At 42.3% G+C, this 18082-nt stretch overlaps 1 protein-coding gene across 1 annotated transcript; it reads left to right on the forward strand.

Moving 5' to 3' along the window:
• On the forward strand, window positions 1-16358 carry zgc:66447 (SLAIN motif-containing protein-like). The gene is made up of 9 exons (XM_037675905.1): window positions 1-132; window positions 492-1084; window positions 6587-6723; window positions 9042-9158; window positions 11917-12057; window positions 12196-12525; window positions 12628-12771; window positions 15901-16198; window positions 16295-16358. Exons 2-9 carry the CDS (start codon window positions 501-503, stop codon window positions 16347-16349), a joined length of 1806 nt encoding a protein of 601 aa, XP_037531833.1. The 5' UTR covers window positions 1-132; window positions 492-500; the 3' UTR covers window positions 16350-16358.
• The last annotated feature ends 1724 nt before the right edge of the window (window positions 16359-18082 follow it).

Below are 18082 nucleotides of genomic sequence, written 5' to 3' on the forward strand. Positions count from 1 at the left end.
AGCTGCTTCGGTGTTTTATTTTGTGAGACGTTTCCATTCATGCTGCGTTCGCTGCTGCTGCTCCGGGGAGTTTGAGCTCTGAGTGGCCGGGGTAGTCGGGAGCTCAGTGGGGACAACACGGCTCAGTCACCGGTACGGTTGTTTTGCTCATAGCATCACTAGCTAACACTAAATTAGATGAGACAGAGAACAGAATAGCGTGCTTGCTGCAGGTTAATAAATGCGTGTACGTCGACATAAGTCTGTAATAACGAGGTAAGACACTTGTCAGCTGCAGGCTACTGCACTGTTGCGTTCACGCCTCAGTTGAGTAATTTCCATCTAACGTGCCTTCTAATAAAAACTGCATGTAATTAAACTTGAGTACAGATGTGCCCATTTAACATTACATTCAGTTGGACCTTTCTTTGTGCATCTGAAGTCTTTTGCATGTTTTAGCCATGCTCTGTACTGTGATCAAGTCAATAATTGGTGTTTTTCCTCCCCTACAGAGTTGCAGCATGGTGGTCCCGGACAGTGCCAATGTGGTCCCTCGCCCTGACAGGTCCACCGGCCACACTGAGAGCTCTGGTCCAGGGTGCACAGAGATGGAGGAGACGGCAGCGGTGGAGCTGGAGGAGGTCCGAAAGCTGCAGGAGCTCGTCCGCAGGTTGGAGATCCAGAACGAGACGCTGCGCAGCAGGGGGGTGAAGACCGTCATCCCCAAAGGAGCCATCAATGAGGGTGTCAACATCAACCAGAGGCTGCAGCTCAGGTTGGACCACAGCGCTGAGCTGAGCAGCATGGGCTCCAAGCTCTCGCCTCCTCAGGAAGGCAGCAGCAGTGAGGAGATGTCCCCTTCCGCTGTGGCCAACCACCTGGAGGAAGAGGACGAGGATCTGGGTCCATTGTGCGGGGACTTTCTGTCTCTGACTTGTAGGAACGGAGCGGAGCAGGCCGAGACGCCGGAGAGCCCATCTCAGGGAAGTTGCGAGTCAGAGACGCTTGCGGACAGCGACTCGGGGGTGGACCACACCGCGCTGGATGAGGTGGACGTCCTAGATTTGCAGGACGGGTGTGCAGAAGTAGAAGACGAGGACAGTTGGTAGGTTTTCTGTTCTGCACCGGCTGTTTCTGATCTCAGACTCTGCGTTGAGAGCCACACCGTACACCAGATGTCTGAAACGTGATGTTTACTCAGAAGAGTTACCGCCTGAACAAGCTGTGTTCAGACAACGCAGCTCGCAGGGAGAAACGACACTTTAAAAATGTCTTCCGATGTTGTTTGTCTCTACAGCCCCTTTAGCTAGATGAGTCAGCCGTGCCTTTTCTGTTGAACTCTTGATTTTAAAGTGTGCAAGTCGCCCACAGGGCAGTGACTGTGTGCCATTTGAATTTAAAAGAAGCCTTCAGCTCTTTTTTCCACGTCATGTGACGCAGGTGTCTCTTCCCTGAAATTACCAAGTGAAGCTGAAGAAAACGTACAAAGATAAAATAGGAAATAAACATTTTAAAGTCAATTAAAAACCTTGTGTTCCTTAAAGGGATGTATGTCGCCCACCACCTTTCATGCCAGAGCTTTAAAATCATTTATGCCCTTATGGTCCAACCTTGGAAATAACGTTAAACGTGCAATGTTGTAAAAAATCTTGCAGTCTGCTAGCACTCAAAACATGTGCTGGGGATCATTCTCGGCTACTACCACACCAAACTGTTGCTCAGTATTTGTAAAATTCGAGTTGTTGACATTTTTGCGATTCTTAATGTCAGTTAGCGGAGCAGCCATCTTGAATTGAATTAACTAAAGGGTTTTCAGTGGTTGGTGTGCATTCAGTGATTATTTATTTAAGTTTGATTGAAACTTATTCAGTGGTTCATGAAATATTATGGTAACTGACTCAAGCACACACGGAGGTAAAACATAAATAATTACCAATAAGCAAACAAAAAAACATCACTAAAAGTCTGTCGCTACTAATCCCTCATATGTCACTGTCTAATCCAGGGGTTCCCAACCCAGATCCTTGAGGAACACCATCCTGCATGTTTTTTTCCCTCTGATTTGACACACCTGATTTGAATGAATGATTAACAGGCTCCTCAAACCCTGATGAAGTAATTAAATCACTGAATCGGGTGTTGGAGCAGAGAAACAACTAAAACATGCAAGGTGGTGTTCCTCAGGGACTAGAGTTGGGAACCACTGGATGTTGTTTTTGCAGCAGCTTATTTTGATTTTCACATTATTAGCCGTAGCGTCCGTGCTTTGTGGTGTTGTCATGGTCGGAACACGGGCTAAATCCCAACAGCACCCTAATCTGATCCGGGCTGGATGCTGGGCTAAACTGCTTTGTGTCGGATCGCACAGCATGTGATCTGAAAACTGCTGCGGGGATCGAAACTCTGGCAGCAAATAAAGGCTCTGTTTTGTTCTGGTTTGGTATTTTTAGGTGTGCGGTTTCTCTCGTTTAAAAAAGAAACACGTAAGAAGAGCAGACAAATTTTATGTTCACATGAGAAAGACGGTTTTGTAATCTTATCTGGACAGTTCAGGATAGACTTGTCTACATTTGTAGGTCTTTTTTTTTTTTTTCTCACACGTGTGTTTTTATTGTGCATTAAGAGCGATAATGTTTTTGTCCGTGTGTTCATTTGACTGTACCTTTAGCAAAACATGTCACAAATCCCTGAGGGGATTTTAATCAAACGGAATAATTTAAGGAGTAAACCCAATTCAAGATGGACGCTGCAGATAATCATCTTTAATGGCTTTAACTCGGTCAGGTTTACAGACACTGAGCTAAAATTTGGTGTGGTAGCTGACAACTATTTCTCAAAATAAAATGATTTTAGTTTAAAACTCTGGCGTGACACATTCACGGGTGAGATGCTTTCAATCCTTCACGGACTGCGTGTTTATTACTTCACCTGCAGAATGCTAGTTCAGCTAGTTCGTAAACTTTAAGGTGCAGAAAAGTAACGGCCTGGCAAAAAGAAGTGAGACAGGAAAAACTCGACTATGAAATTAGTATCAAGATGTCGAGCAGGGAGTTTCGTGGAAATTAAAGTTGGATCCTTATGAAAGTTTATGGATGTGCTCGTCTGGAGGTAAAGAGTGTGAAGACGTTCTCCATCCGGAGCCGAACAGTCGACTCGCGGTCACGTGGTTGCGGGCACACCTTTCATAAGACGCAGAGCTGCTGGGAATCCCCTCCCGCTGCAGTATACGTCACCGCGTGGGTTTCTTCCCACCAGGGTCACCACTCCGTCCCTGCATCCGCCTTTTAGCCACAAATCTATCCTGAAGAAAGCGCCGCACTTCTCAGCTGACAGGGCTCCATGCACATTATCTGCACCATCTCCAGCCAGGAGTTTTGACCATTGAATTTAGTTTAGACGTACAGATGAGTGTCCGAATACATTTCCACATTGACGAGCTCATCCACAAACTTCAGTCCGATCACGCACTTTGTAGAGAAGAGGCTGTGAAGCTGCTCTGAGTGCAAAATGACTCAATTTTCATCGAACAACTACGTCAATCAGAGGCGATTTCGCTGCTTCGGATGGAGTATGCTGGACCGTCTCTGTGCTCATCAGAAACGTTTGTCACACACGGAAGAGCTGTGGAGCTGTTTGAGTGGAAACGACCTGACGTCAGGAAGTGATCACACTCTATTGTTCCTATTCTGAAAGACCCATCACTAATCTTTTTTTTTATATCTTGGCTCAAGCATTTTAGATTCTACATGTGGGCTTTAAAACCGTTCAACGGGAACATGAAGGTATCCCTTGTTGAGTGTTCATTGGTCCACAGTTTCTGTGAAACGCCTCATGAACCGCTGGACAAGTGTTGATGATGTAACTGAGTTCATATTGACAGCTGATGAGCTTTTGGAGTCAGTTCCTCTCAAATTGGCCACCACAGCCAGCTGATGTGACAAAACACAAAAATGGCTATAAGTCAGATGTTGAGCTAAAATCAGACGTGGTCGTAGCTGAGAGTAGCTGCATTCGGACCTAAAGAATCTGACCCGGCCTCAGCCTGTAGCCATTTTTTCCAAGCCTGACGCAACCCGACCAGTTTGTCTGTAATTACAGGCCTGAACCCGGAAAAAATATATAATTAATTAAGCTTTTACTGCTTTTGTAAGCAAATCAGTTTGATATGATAGCTTAAAAACACATTTCAAAGAAATGAAGATAAAAGATTTCTTGTTTATTAACACGTCACCAAATGGATATTAACAGACAAAAATGAATAGCCTAAAGAATCAACTCTAAAGATGAACACAAATATTTTTATAACAAAATTATTTGGGAAAATATAGAACAAGGTTATTTTAATTGAACGCGCTGCTCGCTTCTGCTTTTGTAGCTTCAGGCGCTGCAACTTCCTTCACCGCATATAACAGCAGGGTGTGGAGCGGGACGCGCACGACCGATGATCCGGTGATCCATCTGAAGCTTTACTGAACTTCTTTTTTTTTTTTTACCTCTTTCAACTGGCCGGTCAGCGGATGCACGCGGCCGATGATCCAGTGATCCATCTGAAGCTTTAATGAACTTTTTTTTTTTTAACCTCTTTCAACTGGCTGGTCAGCGGATGCATGCGGCCGATGATCCGGTGATCCATCTGAAGCTTTAATGAACTTTTCTTTTTTACCGCTTTCAACCTGCCGGTCAGCAAACACACATGGCTGATGATCCTGTTGTCTATCTGAAGCTTAAGACTTTTTTTTACCTCTTTCAAGTCGGACCTGAGCGTGCACCTGACCTGACACACATCAACAGGTTTCACTGTGCTGGCTTTGTAGAGTGAGTTCTCCCGTTTTAAAACCACATCAAAAGCCCAAGACCGACCCAGCCCGAATTTCGGGTGGGATAGTCCCAGGCTTAGGTTATAAATTGATGCTGTAGCTGAGAAGGATCCTCAACACATTTTACAGCTGGCATGAAATGATGAAGAATGCTATTTTATAAGAAAAAGGTTTGTAAGTTCAATCATCCAGATAAATAAATACAAAAAAGGTTAAATCAGGTCATCTGGACAGTTTCTTTTAGGGAGAAATGTTTAAGTATAAGAGCTATATGTTGTTTTTTTATGTTCCCATACAATGATGAGTTAGTTCTCTGCACACACAGGATACACCCAGGTGGAGCAGTGGGCAGCTACTGACACCACGACATGTAGGAATGGCTGGGAGTCGAACTGGAACTTTCTGCTCCCAGCTCGGCTGCCCTTCCTCTGCCCATCTCGGCCTCCGTTTCATCTTGCATCCTAAAACCTTCTCCATTCTGAGGCCTGCCAGCCCAGATCTGTCTTATAAATAGCCCTCCTTGATGTGTTTCAAGCCAGCCTGCTGTGGATTTCCCAGAAACTGACTTTACACGTGCAAAAAATGAGCTTTGAGCTTGAAAACTGAGCTTACAAATCTTTTTTCCAAACCATTTTGCCCAGGTGTCCTCAGGCTGTTTCTGTGAGGAGCTGCTGGCCATCTGTCCTAAAACAACTCTCACTTCCTGCTAAAAGGCGACAGACAATATGCGTTCCACCAAAGATCGCTAGGCCTTTAGTTTGATCATTTATTTATCTTAAAGGTAAATTTCATTTACCTCTGACTTGGTTGCTTTAACACTCGTCTCCATCAGCAGGTGACATTGTTATGGTCAGAATAATACCAGCAGATTATCCACAGACCTGCTCAGCACGGCTTGTCTTGTTTGACACTCAGAGACCAAACATTGTGAGTGGACCGAACCCGACTGTCTTTGTCTTACATCAAACATACGGTTGTGTAAGACAAGTGGCTCCTGCCCCCCTCACACACACGCACACACTCACTGGCATGGGTGTGTGACCTGAATATTGCTCTTTGGATTGTTGCTCATCCGCTGGGAAACCGGAGCTTTTGTGTTTGCCTAAATGGGAAGATGATTTGAAGCTGATTGGTCCAGAACCAGTCGGTCCGGGTCTGTTGTGTACACACAACTCAGAACGGGTGATTGGCAGCTCAAAGCTGACTTCACGGGTGTTTTGCTGGCACCGGGGCGACATCGGCCCACAAAAGGATCACCCAGACAAAGCGGCTAACATCTACCGCGGTAGAAATGTTCTCAGCACTTTTCTTCAGCATTTAATGTGAAAATAAAAACATAAATCCAAACAAAATGAGACCGTTCTTAAATTTTAAATGTGCTTTATTGATTTGTCTACCTTCCTGCGAGAGTAGCATACGAAGACTTGAACCAGTTTTTTGTTTGTTCTGTGGGAATGAATGAGGCAGAAAAGATTCAAAGGAAACCACCGCGTGCTTGAAGCAATTGTTTCGCTCTGATTGAAGCAACCATCAAATCAACCTGTTCGTTCATTTGATGTCGCCTCTCACCTGAACACCTTTGTGTTCGTTTTCTGTCCAGTCATGCTTAATGTTATCTGCTCTGCTAAAAATGATGAAGTGCGCGCCTTACTCTAATCCGATCCTTGTTGTTATAACTGTGCACTTACTAACGTTTCTCAGAGGAATAATAAGCAGACTCAGCTGCCACCGTTCTTAATTCTTCTTCTTCTCCTCGTGTTTGAACTTTTCCTCCTGTGTTTGCCCCTCAGGTTGTACGTTTCTCCTAAAAAGCAAGCAGCAGATTCAGGTCCGGACTCTCCGTTGAAGTGGTGTCGGCAGGTTCTCGATCATCGCAGCCCGGAGACTGAAATCGCTTGTCGGACGCTGATCAATCGTTTGGATCAAAGTAGGCGTTTAACACGTGCATCAGTTTTTTTATTTTGATCAGTGATCACCAACTAATGGCCCTACAGGGTGGTGGGGGTTGTGAGGGATGGTGTGGAGCTGTGGCACCCACCCTCACTTTACTGAAGGATGGACAACAATGTGAGCAGGATTTAACAGTGTGCCAGGGTCTTCCTTATTTTGACGCAACTCAAAAACATCAGCAATAACAAAAAGTCCAGTTTATTTAATTTTGTAATGTTTAATTGTCCAATTTATGAGGACTAAACTGAGTCCACCTGTCTGACGGACCCTTTATGTCAGTGTGATGCAGAACCTCCACCTTCCTCTGAAGGCCGTTTGTGTCCCATCGATTCTTTGAAGGAAAAACGTGCAGACTGAACGTTATTCTGTGTTTTAAATAGAATTTATTTTATGATGTCCCAACACAAACTCACAGACACGTTTTATTAATTTGTTTGAAACTTTCATGTTTGTAGTACTTTTGAACATTTATTTTGAGCTTTTAGTGCACACTGACTCAGACAAAATAACTCGCACGTTTCATTTTAAAATAAATACTGACAGGACTTACAGTTGGAACAAAAAAATGCAGCTTTCAAAAGTCAATTAAAAAAATGGCTCCCTGTGCTGATTAACAGCAAATGCTGCGTATAAAGCCTAGAGCTGAAATGTGCAGGTTTGAATAGTGAGAGAAATTACATTTTCATGTAACACTAAACTTTTATCTACAGGCTTGACATTTGTTAGACTGCAAACATCATCATCATCACCACCATTATTATTATCATCAGTGGGGGGCACAGTTCAGCTAATAGCCAGCTAACTTTCCATGTAGCGGATTAACATTTTCTCTGACTTTGAAAACCTTAAAGGAATAAGCTCCTGCTAAATTTAAATCTGGTAAATTCAAGTCCGCTAATTTCTTTTTTAAGACAGTTCTCCGCACCAAAATCATACAGGAGAATGGTGATTTACAGGGAGCTAAGCACCACTTTTCCTCCTTATATCTACTACAAACAGTCTGTGACTCATGGTGTCACTTTACAGCCAATAACAGAAACTTTGACATGAATGTCAAACCAAAGCAGAACAGGAAAGTAACATGAAAACCCCATTTTCACACTCAGAAACAGTCAGAAACATTGCACATATAATTCCTACCCAGCATGCTTTGTAGCGTTTACACTGTCTCTGGGATGTGACTCTCTCACACATTTCACACATCTTTACTATAAACAAATTTATTACCAAGAGAATATTGATGATGACGCACAGCAACTTTTGTGGTTAATTCATTATAATAAATGACGGGAGGGAGACGTCCGACACACATTGAATGCATCACTCTTCTTCTGCACAGCAGAGTTCTGCTCCACCTCTTCGGTTCCAGTGGACCAGATTAATGTCTTAAAGCTCACCTCTGAGCAGGACATGAATGCTTAACCTGTGATTTATGAATTATTTTAAACTGTGTTCACTCACAACGTTGTCACGTTACAGAGAGTCTTAGAACAAGAGAACAAGTTAGTGGTTGACAAAGTTAACTTTTGGATTAGCTGTGCCCACCACTGATTATTATTATTATTATTATTATTATTATTATTATTATTATAAAACAGACCCCTTTCAGAGTCTTATCAGAAATACTCTGGCCCTGAGCACATGTTGTTGGTGACCCCCGGTTGAGCTGAATCACCTTTTAGTCACCTTGTTTATTAGTAAACAAGCAAAATGTCAAGCTTCTCCTTCAGCGTTCATATAAATTGAAAAAAAAATATGCATCTTAACATCCGTGACTTGCCTTTGTCACCAAATCTAACCCATTCACTGCACAGCTACAGTTAGTCCCCTCATATTCTTATTTACTGCTCACTTCTGCAGTGCATGTGCACAGATATCTGTTGGAGTTGCATGACAAAGCCTGAGCTGCAGCATTCACGTCTTTGTGCGGACAGAAGTTTGCATCGGATCCAATAAGCCTTATTCATAATTTATCAGACTTGCAGCTTCAGCTTCCTGCGTGTTGCAGAACCTGAACAACAAAACTGTTCCCACCTTGGCTGAGTGACTGCGTATAGTCACATGCTTGATTGGATTACCTTTCCTCCCTCCTGCTGCTGCTTTCCTCTCTAAAAGAAGGAACTTGGTGGCAAGAAGAAACTGCACGTCTTTAAAAAAAAAAAAAGCGTACCTGAGTTGACAGCATTTTACAATGTGTATAACTGCTTGACAAACTCTTCCATGACTGTATTAGCAGTAACCGCCTCTCTGACTTCATGTTGGGTCTTTGATCTCTCCCGTCCTGTTTCCTTGCAGCATCTCGGCGGAAGAACGTGTACAGTACGTCAGAGGCGGGGTCAGTGAGCTCTGGCCAGATCTCTCCTGGGTACCACAAATCAACTAACAAATCCCTACTAACCTTTGGCAGCTCAGGTACGGCGTGACATTAACATACAACAACTGATGTTGAAAGGAAGTTGCTCCGTTCACGTGTGTGTGTGCGTGCATGTGTGTGTGTGTGTGTGTGTCCACTAAAGTTTTTAAGGCTGGTAACTTTTCAGGACCTTGCTTGTACTTTTGCATGTTTACCCAGTTGACTGTTTTCATGCACACTACACACTTCCAGACACGTCTTCATTTGACCATCGACTGTTTGTTTTATGATCTGGTGCCACAGATAACTAGTCAAATGGAGCTCAGAGAGAAATTGCTAACCCAAAGCTTGGAGCAGTTCACATCTGCGCCACAGACGAGGTTTTTTTTTTATTTTTTATCAAAGCAGTTCATGTAGGAAACCACGACCGGTGCTGCTTTTTAACCGGTTCCATAAAATAACATCAAGGAGCCAGTCTGTTGTTCCTCGTCAGACCAGTACTTCATTTTGTTGCTTAAGTTGAAGAGAAACCTTAAAATCACTGTTTTAATCAACAGTCTGTTTTGGTACGGTATACAAAGTAGATAGGCTTATGTTTTTGTGGGAAATTAAAAAAATAAAAACTTAAATGCTTGGCATGTTAGCTGTTGTCCTTTTCATCCCAGATTCTTTTTTACTGAACATTTTCTGTTTGTTTTAATCTACAGTAGTCCCTCGTTTATTGTGGAGGTTACGTTCCAGACCCCCGCCCTGCAATAGGTGAAAATCCGTGAAGTAGGGATGCTATATTTATTTTAGTATTTATATATATTTTAAGGCTTTATAAACCCTTCCCACACTCTTGCAATGTTCTCAACTCTTAAGCCTGCATCGTTTTAACAACATATGTACAGTACTGTATATGTAGCCACTAAATACTCACCAGCTCTGCAGAACTGCAGCAGCTCTCGTCCACTCCGACTTCCGTTCCGTTTCAGTGGACCTACCTGCTGGTTCTGGTCGGTTCTCTGGCTCAGGGTGGTGGTGGTGGGCTCTGGAGGGAGTGTCGGTCCTATGGGCGGCGCGTCCCCGCTCGGGGGTCCTTATGGGCTGGCTAGCAGCTCTTGTGTTCACCGATGAGTCTGGGGTTGCAGTTCTGTGCATAACTGACAGACCTTCGTGTGGCCGGCGCAGGACCAGTGATCTGATCGAGTGGTCGAGATGAAAAAAGTTCAGGGAGGCTCCAGAGAGAGGCCGGACCTATGGTGGCATGCGTCAGAAGACCTCCTGGGCCGGCTAGCAGCTCTCAGATTCGCCTATGGGTCTGGAAGTCCAGTTCTGCTCCAGTTCTGCTCCGGTTCTCGGTGGGTTCCCTGCGGCTCTTTGTATCCACTGGGTAACTGTATGAATAAGGGCTGAACTTTTTCCAATCAAATCAAACTTTCCCTCTATTTCAGCAAAAGGCAACGAGGTTTCTGGGCAGGGCATTGTTGGATTCTTGGAAATGTAGTCCTTATGAGTGACGATACAGTGTAGGCTTATTGAGAGAAAACTACAACGTGGCGACGCCTGTCCGATGTATTTTATTTTTTCGTTAACTTTTCACTGTACAGTATCGGTACTGTCTCAGTCACATGAGTAATATTGAAGTTGACAATCATGTGTCGTGCATATTTTATTTTATTTTTGCGTGTATAATCTTAAATTGAAAAACCATGAAAGAGCGAGTCAGCGATAGTCGAACCGCGAAGTAGCGAGGGACTACTGTATTTGTGTGCCAGTCCCATCTCCCTTTTCAAGATAATGCAGATGAACAAACACGTACTGAAAATGTTTAAACATAGTTTTGGTTAAAATAAAGTCAAACCCAACAATCTTTTATTTTGATGACACTTTAATGGTTTACATAAATCTCATCTGCTGGTTTAATTCAGAATTAAAAGCTGTTTCGACATCATCTGCTGATGGTGATAACTGGACTGATTTTTTTTTTGCTTCCAATTCTTTCAATTTAAAACAAAGGAAATCTTATTTAATCTGAGTTGTATGTTTCCAGTTAACTTAATTATTCTGAACTGATGATGTTATTTACAACACGTATCATTAATAATGTCCGGTGTTAAAGAGGTTCATTATTGAAGATTAATTTATCTTCACATCCAGTTTCTGTGTGTTTGTTGAGCTGTTTGCCCTGTGATTTATTTGTTCTGTGCATGTTTGATTCTTCCACCTTGGATGTGCACAAATAGAAGAAAGCTGTGAAGACGTGTTCATGAGGAATGTATTGTTTTTTTCAATCACTAACTGAACAATGAGGATTTGGGACTTTTTACGTCAGTGTTGGAGAGTGCCTCTTGTAAAAAAGAGAAAAAAATGTGGCCAATATTTTTCTAGAGTTATGTACAGAAGAGGATTAGGGCCACGGTGCAATTATTTTTTTCTTAATTCTGAGGGAAAAAGTCCAAATTCTGAGAAGAAAAACAGAATTCTGAGATTAAAGTTAGAATTTCAGAAAAAGTCATAATTCTGAGAAAAAGTCAGAATTCAAGGGACGGGTGGTGTAAATTAGCTTATGGCTATATACTGTACACTGTGACGCAGGCATTAGATTGTTTTGATCTATGTTTCTTGTATCGGTCCCTATCAAATAAACAATAAATAAATAAATAAATTCTGAGATTAGAGCCAGAATTCAGATTTTTTTTTTTGAAATTCTGACTTTAATCTCAGAATTCTGACTTTTTTCTCATAATTAAGGGGGGAATAAATGATTGCACTGTGGCCCTAATCCTCTTCTTTGGTTATGTGAGATTTTGCTTGTACCCTGTTTAATTTCAGGTGTCACAAACGTGCAGTCGGCCCTCAGCTCCCAGTCGTCCATAGACAGTGAGCTCAGCACGTCGGATGACTCCATCTCTATGGGCTACAAGCTCCAGGATCTCACTGATGTTCAGATCATGGCTCGCCTACAAGAAGAGAGTGAGTTCATGTCTCACATTGTTGTCTTTAAACATTTTTTGATAAGCAGCGATCTGTGTGGAGGAAGAGTTTTAAATGGCTCTATGCAGAGGCAGTTTCTGGGCTTTTTATTGTTTTTTTTTTATTTATTTATGACAGGTTTGAGGCAGGATTGTGCTTCCAGCTCTGCTTCTGCATCCCGTCGCAGCTCCACAACATCGCTGCACTCCCTGCGGCGGGGCGGCACCTACAGCGACCAGGAGTTTGACACGTACAGCCTGGAAGATGAAGAGGACGAGCTCAGCGCCGCGCCTCAGCGTCGACATCGCTTCACTCCTTCGCCTTTAGGCTCGCCTCGGTGCCTGTCCCCCTCCACCTCCAACCACGGTCAGGAATCCAGCAGCCGACTCGCTGCGCCACGCGCTAGAGCGCCCAGACGGTCTCTTCAGGGCCCCAGTGCAGAGCTGCTCAAGTTTGCCAAGAGTGAAGGTAGACCTGACAGAGTAATATCTAAAGTCTTAAAATCACTGAGAGGATCTGTTTCCTGTTTGTTCAATTCATTGTTTGGTGTGTGTGTGTGTGTGGTTCCAGAGGAGTTGAGGCACAGCATGCCTAATCTGGCCCCGCGCACCAGCCTGCGCTCCTTGGAGGCTATCAGAAACAGCCGCAGCATGGAGGCTAACCTCCAGAGCTCTGGCAACCGCATGTCTCACCTGCCTCACTCCCCCTCCACAGGTAACCCCACCCTTCTACCCTGAACACCTCTCCCCAATAAGACCACACATAACGTGCTCTCTGCATTTAGCCCCGACTGACACTCGATCCTTTCACCTGTGTTTTCAAGAAAAAGTTCAGAAATTTTCACGTGAGGTTCTGTAGAAAGGTGGTAAACCGTTAATATCCTACCTGCTGTAGATGGCTCTTTGAACGACCTGTTTGAAGAAATCTAGTTTAATATGGATTGATGCGCTAACAGTTCGTTTGAGCAGGGCAAAGACTAAGTTGATTTACTGACGTGGTAAAAATGATAAAAAAACTTAATTGTAGTTCTTCTTAACGTTGTTTCATAAATTTTATAAAATATATTTCTGCTGCAAGTGTCCCCAGCACTATTTGTGTTAGCAGAAAAAATGTGGAATTCTCCGGAAATAATTATGTAATACAAAATTTAAAGAGACACGAGTAGTATTTGCGTGAATCACCATGAAACTTCAAGGTGTTGTTTTTTCACACAGCAGCAGTCTGAGTTGGCTGCGTTTGGACCGGCCTTTAGTTCGTCGAGTCGGCAGAACTCATCAGTATGTCTCAGAACTGAAATCATTTTAATTATTTGTAAACCATCAACTAATTCCTGAGGAGTTTTCTACGGGACCGCTTCAAAAGATCTGAACATGTTTCTGCATGACAGCGAGGTTTAGTCAATAGATTAGCACATAAAATATTTGATCTCTAATAATGCAACTGAGAGCTTCATATATTGTAGCCATCTATATTATTATGCAAAGGACTCTGCTGTATTATAAATACATACTTTATTTGTTTACCGCAGAAAGTTTTACAGTAACAGCTTGCATAGCTCAACTGGAAAATAATCGTTTACCGGTACCGTACTTGTTAACTATCCACCCTTTTCTTAGCCCCCATGCTGCCTTGCGTGAATTATGGGCACGATTTCCGGCATGAACAAGAACCGGTTTATATGCGAGCAGCACGAGTTAATGTAGTTTCTCCAAGCATTACGGATTTAATTTAAATATGTGGGAACACCACCTGTCAGAGCTCAAACAGGACAATATAATCATACCGCTGCCTATTAAAAGGTGGCCGCAGATTACAGCTTAGCATATTTAGCTACTTCGTTGGCTCAGTTCTTCTGACGGGGAAGCGAAGAACAACCTGAAAAGCTCTGAGGTGTATTAATATCTATACAGTAATAATGTCGGTTGTGTTTTGTTAAAAGAGGTACAATCTTATTTATCTTAAAGCAGACATAGAGCCCAGCCAAAGCCTTAAAGTGCTCCATCACTGAGCTTGGGTTGATTGCAGAGAAAATTATAATACTGAAGACGAACAAATACTTTAACGCTGTGCCTTCATATACTTGACATCATGCCTGATATTCTCGTCACCATTTTCAATCCTTCTGAGAATCCGTCATCTCTTCTCCGGTGGTTTATTTTAGTCCAGACACAAAGTAGGATGCAGGTTTTCCTCCGTCGGCTATTTGTCAAGAAAGTGAAAAGAAAACACCTACACTCTTCAATTTCACATTTTTCTTCATTAAAAAAAAAACAAAAAACTCCATGCTCAATAATCCAGGTATACAATCCAGCATTTTTCAGTCAGGTCATCAGGACAATTTCTTTTTTTTTTGTGCTGAAATGTTTCACCTTCCATCCAGAAGGCTTCATCAGTCAGAGAAACACACACCACAAAACTGATTCTTTCCGCAAACAGCTTACTCAAAAATGGAACAAACCAGTTATGTTGGTGCTAAGATGGTGTCTTTGGCACGCTCCCTCCTCTTGTGCCGGCCCTCTTCCTCATCGACAGTCATGTCAAACTGGTTCAAAACCAACAAAGTCCATGCTCAATAATTCAGGTATACAATCCAACAATTTTCAGTCAGGTCATCTGGACAGTTTCTTTTTTTTGCTGAAACGTTTCTCCTTCCATCCTTCTTCTTAATTCCTCATCTGTAGGTAGGTGATGGAAACTATACCTCTTTTTACAGGAAAACTGTTTTTTTTAGGTTTATGTTCAAAACTCTGTTGTTGTAGCAACTGATTGAGTTTGGTCTGGTTGTTCTGCAGCCGTGAACACAACAGGTACCTGAACTCAGCACGGCTATTTTAGTAAACTTTATGGTTGTTAAATAAATGTAAACAAAACAAAAACAGTGTTTTATCTGCTAAACTGAATGTAAATTACTTACAAATAAACAGCGGCCCATGCTCCGCTACCATGGTTAACCCATGCTTACTGCTACTTCCTGTCTGACAGGAAGTTGTTCCCATAATCATTTCTACAGTAGAGCCACCAGGAATAAGGTGGATACAATGTGATTTTTGTAGAGGAGTGCAAGTGCTTCATATTTCTGACTTATTTCATCATGATGTTAATAAAGATTAACAAAATAGTATTTTGTTTACAATCTTTTAATTGTGAAAAATACAAGGCTTCGCTGGTGACAAATTAGAATATTTAAATGTTTTATCTGAAAAAGCCTAGTAGGAAGTGTTTTTTTTTTCTTATCTGCTTATTTACCGTCTCGTGCGCCCATCGCTCTTTGAGTGTTGAAACAGGTGCCACTGCAACTATTCACACCGCTGGCGCCAAAACCTTTACTGGTACTTACCAAAGGCTTCATATATGGCAACAAAATAAACAGCACAACTTTGAATTGAATATAATCATCATGCGTGTTTTTCTCATAATAATAACATTTCAGTTTAAAAATAGATTATGTATAAAAACTGCTGATTTTTTTTCTCGCAGTAATAGATACAAAAAAACTATCGTGTGCACAGATTTAAAACATTTCTTGCCACGACTACATCGTTTAAATCCTGCATGACCCACCCCTCAACTGTTTACAGTTGCACAAAGCATCTCGGATGCTGTCCTCCTTTTGCCTTGACTTTTATCTCCCAAACATCCCCCAGAAAGATTTTTATCATGACCGAAACTTAACCCTAAAGTGATCACGTTCTAATCCTCTGCTGCCCTTCCAAAGCTCGTCCACAACTCTTTTCTACCATTAAAGCTCCCAGTTAGTGAGCTACTTTTCTCTTAACTTGTTTTAAAAACAATACACAGTTGACTGATGTCCAGTTTAAGTGCCAGTCTTTCCTGAACCTCCAGGTGCAGTTTGCAGTCGCCTGCGCACAAACGGCCAGTCTCCCCTCTCTCTGCGGACGCCGGTTAAAGCTGTCGCCCCGGTGGGCTCCATGTCAGCTGGTCGTCAGTCCTCCAGAGGTCTGCCCATCGTCCAGGTGCTGCCTACAGGAGAGGGCCGCAGGCTCCAGTCGACGGGATCTGCCAATGGAGGGGCCTACAGACCTGGGAGGGGCTCGGTTGGGGCAGGAAGGCCTTCAGTGGGTCGAGGTCAGGCTGCTCCATCGCTCTCCACAAGAAGTAAACTCTCACAGCCTCCCAGAAGGTGAGTGTTCAAAAAAATTATTAATGAGCAAGGATGCAATGTGATAAATCCTGCCCGTCACCTGGTCACAGACTAACCCCTTGATTTGAACGACAGGTCTTTGGGCATGGCTAAAATCTCTGACGAATCCTGGAAAGATGGCTGTTACTGATGAAGGATCCTTCAACGTCCAGCTGACTTCTCCTCAGTCCAGAAAAAACGTCCACAAATGTTTTGCACAAATTCTGGTTCCTTATTTCAGGCTGGGGTGCACTGGATTTGTAGTTAGTCTTTTTTTCCATGCATGCAATGCCGTCAGCTCACAAAATATATGGATGTGTAGGAAAGAGGAGCTACACGGGCACTCAGTTTGTTACGTGGACCAACGTTAACGTTCCTTAAATACGTTTGTGTCAATTTGACCTATTTTTGTATGCTAATGGTGGAAAACTGCTGGAATTTCAAGGGTTGTATTACTGTACTGTTATTGTTAATGTTGCTGATTTGAAGACAATTAAAATGAAGATATTGCTGGTTTGTACATGATCTGTGTGAACTACTAGATGAAGATGCTGAGTGTCGCATGCTGGGTTTAGTCGTTTTCTTTTACCTTGTTCTCTAACTGCAATATGACAAATATTAGTGTCCAAAAATGATCTGAAAACCAATAAATACTTGAGTGATTTTATGTGATATGCTTGTGTTTTGCTCGTTGCATACACAACAAAGCAACCCTTGTAAACCACACTGCCCTTATGAAATATGTTTTTTTTAAAAGATGGAGAAATACGGTTTGTGCCAAGGTGCATTACAGCTGCAACTTTTTAGTTCAATGATTAACTTTGAACAATTGAAGAATGCTGTCACAGTGCTGAGGTTTTCAAGCATTTGCACTGCATATGTAGAGCTGGATTGAATATCTGTCTGGAAACCACTGTATTAAAAAAGTATATGTATGCACAAAGGCCCTGTGCCTTGGTCAGCTATGCACCCTCATGGAGTGCCTCTGAAATGTAGGAGCTGTAATAAAAAATAATAAAGTCTACCCTAAAATTGCATTACTGGTGTTTTTTAACTTGTGCATGCTACTACTTTTATGTTTTACAAACTATTTAGTTCTATTGTGCAGTTTACTGACAAGCAATTATTTATCAGGACCATCCTCACTTCCCCTGTAAGAAAGTTTGGCAGGCTGTTGTAACATATAATCAAATTGTATGCCGCCTACCTTCCAAAATGTTTCAGACATTCATAATTATTTTTTTGTTAGTCATAGAGTTTCTTTATTGTCATTTACACCACATGTGGTGGAATGAAATTGTGTACACAGGGTCCCAGTTACATCCAACAATAAAATGTAAAAGAAAAACAGTAATAAGATCTAAGATATGAACTAAGAAAAACAATCTAAAAGCACTAATATAAAAACAGTACGCTGAACAGCAGCACGAACATGAGTCTGTGTGAGCAGATGAGCACAAATTAATTAATGAGTTAATTAAACTGCTAAACATGCTTTTATACTGGATAGTTCAAATACTATTATATATGGGAAGCATTTTTATTCAATTTTGTTTTGGAAAATTAGAATTAAACTAGTGTGTATTACTGATATCAGATGTTGTTTATTCCTTTGAAGAAATGTATTTCAGATACCTACAAAGTTCTTAATAAATATGAGGAATGCATTTGTGGACTTATTGAGCTCCAAATTCAACACTGAGCAGAGGATGCTGAGGAAATTGCTCCAGATCCTGAACAGCACATCACACCCCCTGCATGGAGCCGCAGCACCTTCAGTCGTAGACTGAGACCACCGAGGTGCTCCACAGAACGCCACAGGAAGTCTTTCAAGCCCAGCCGGTCGAAGCAGATGACCGCGTGTCCTGAGCCTGGTTCTGCTAA

This window comes from Nematolebias whitei, chromosome 4, assembly GCF_014905685.2.
Source record: "Nematolebias whitei isolate Nwh7 chromosome 4, NemWhi1, whole genome shotgun sequence".
In the NCBI taxonomy this organism is placed as follows: domain Eukaryota; kingdom Metazoa; phylum Chordata; class Actinopteri; order Cyprinodontiformes; family Rivulidae; genus Nematolebias; species Nematolebias whitei.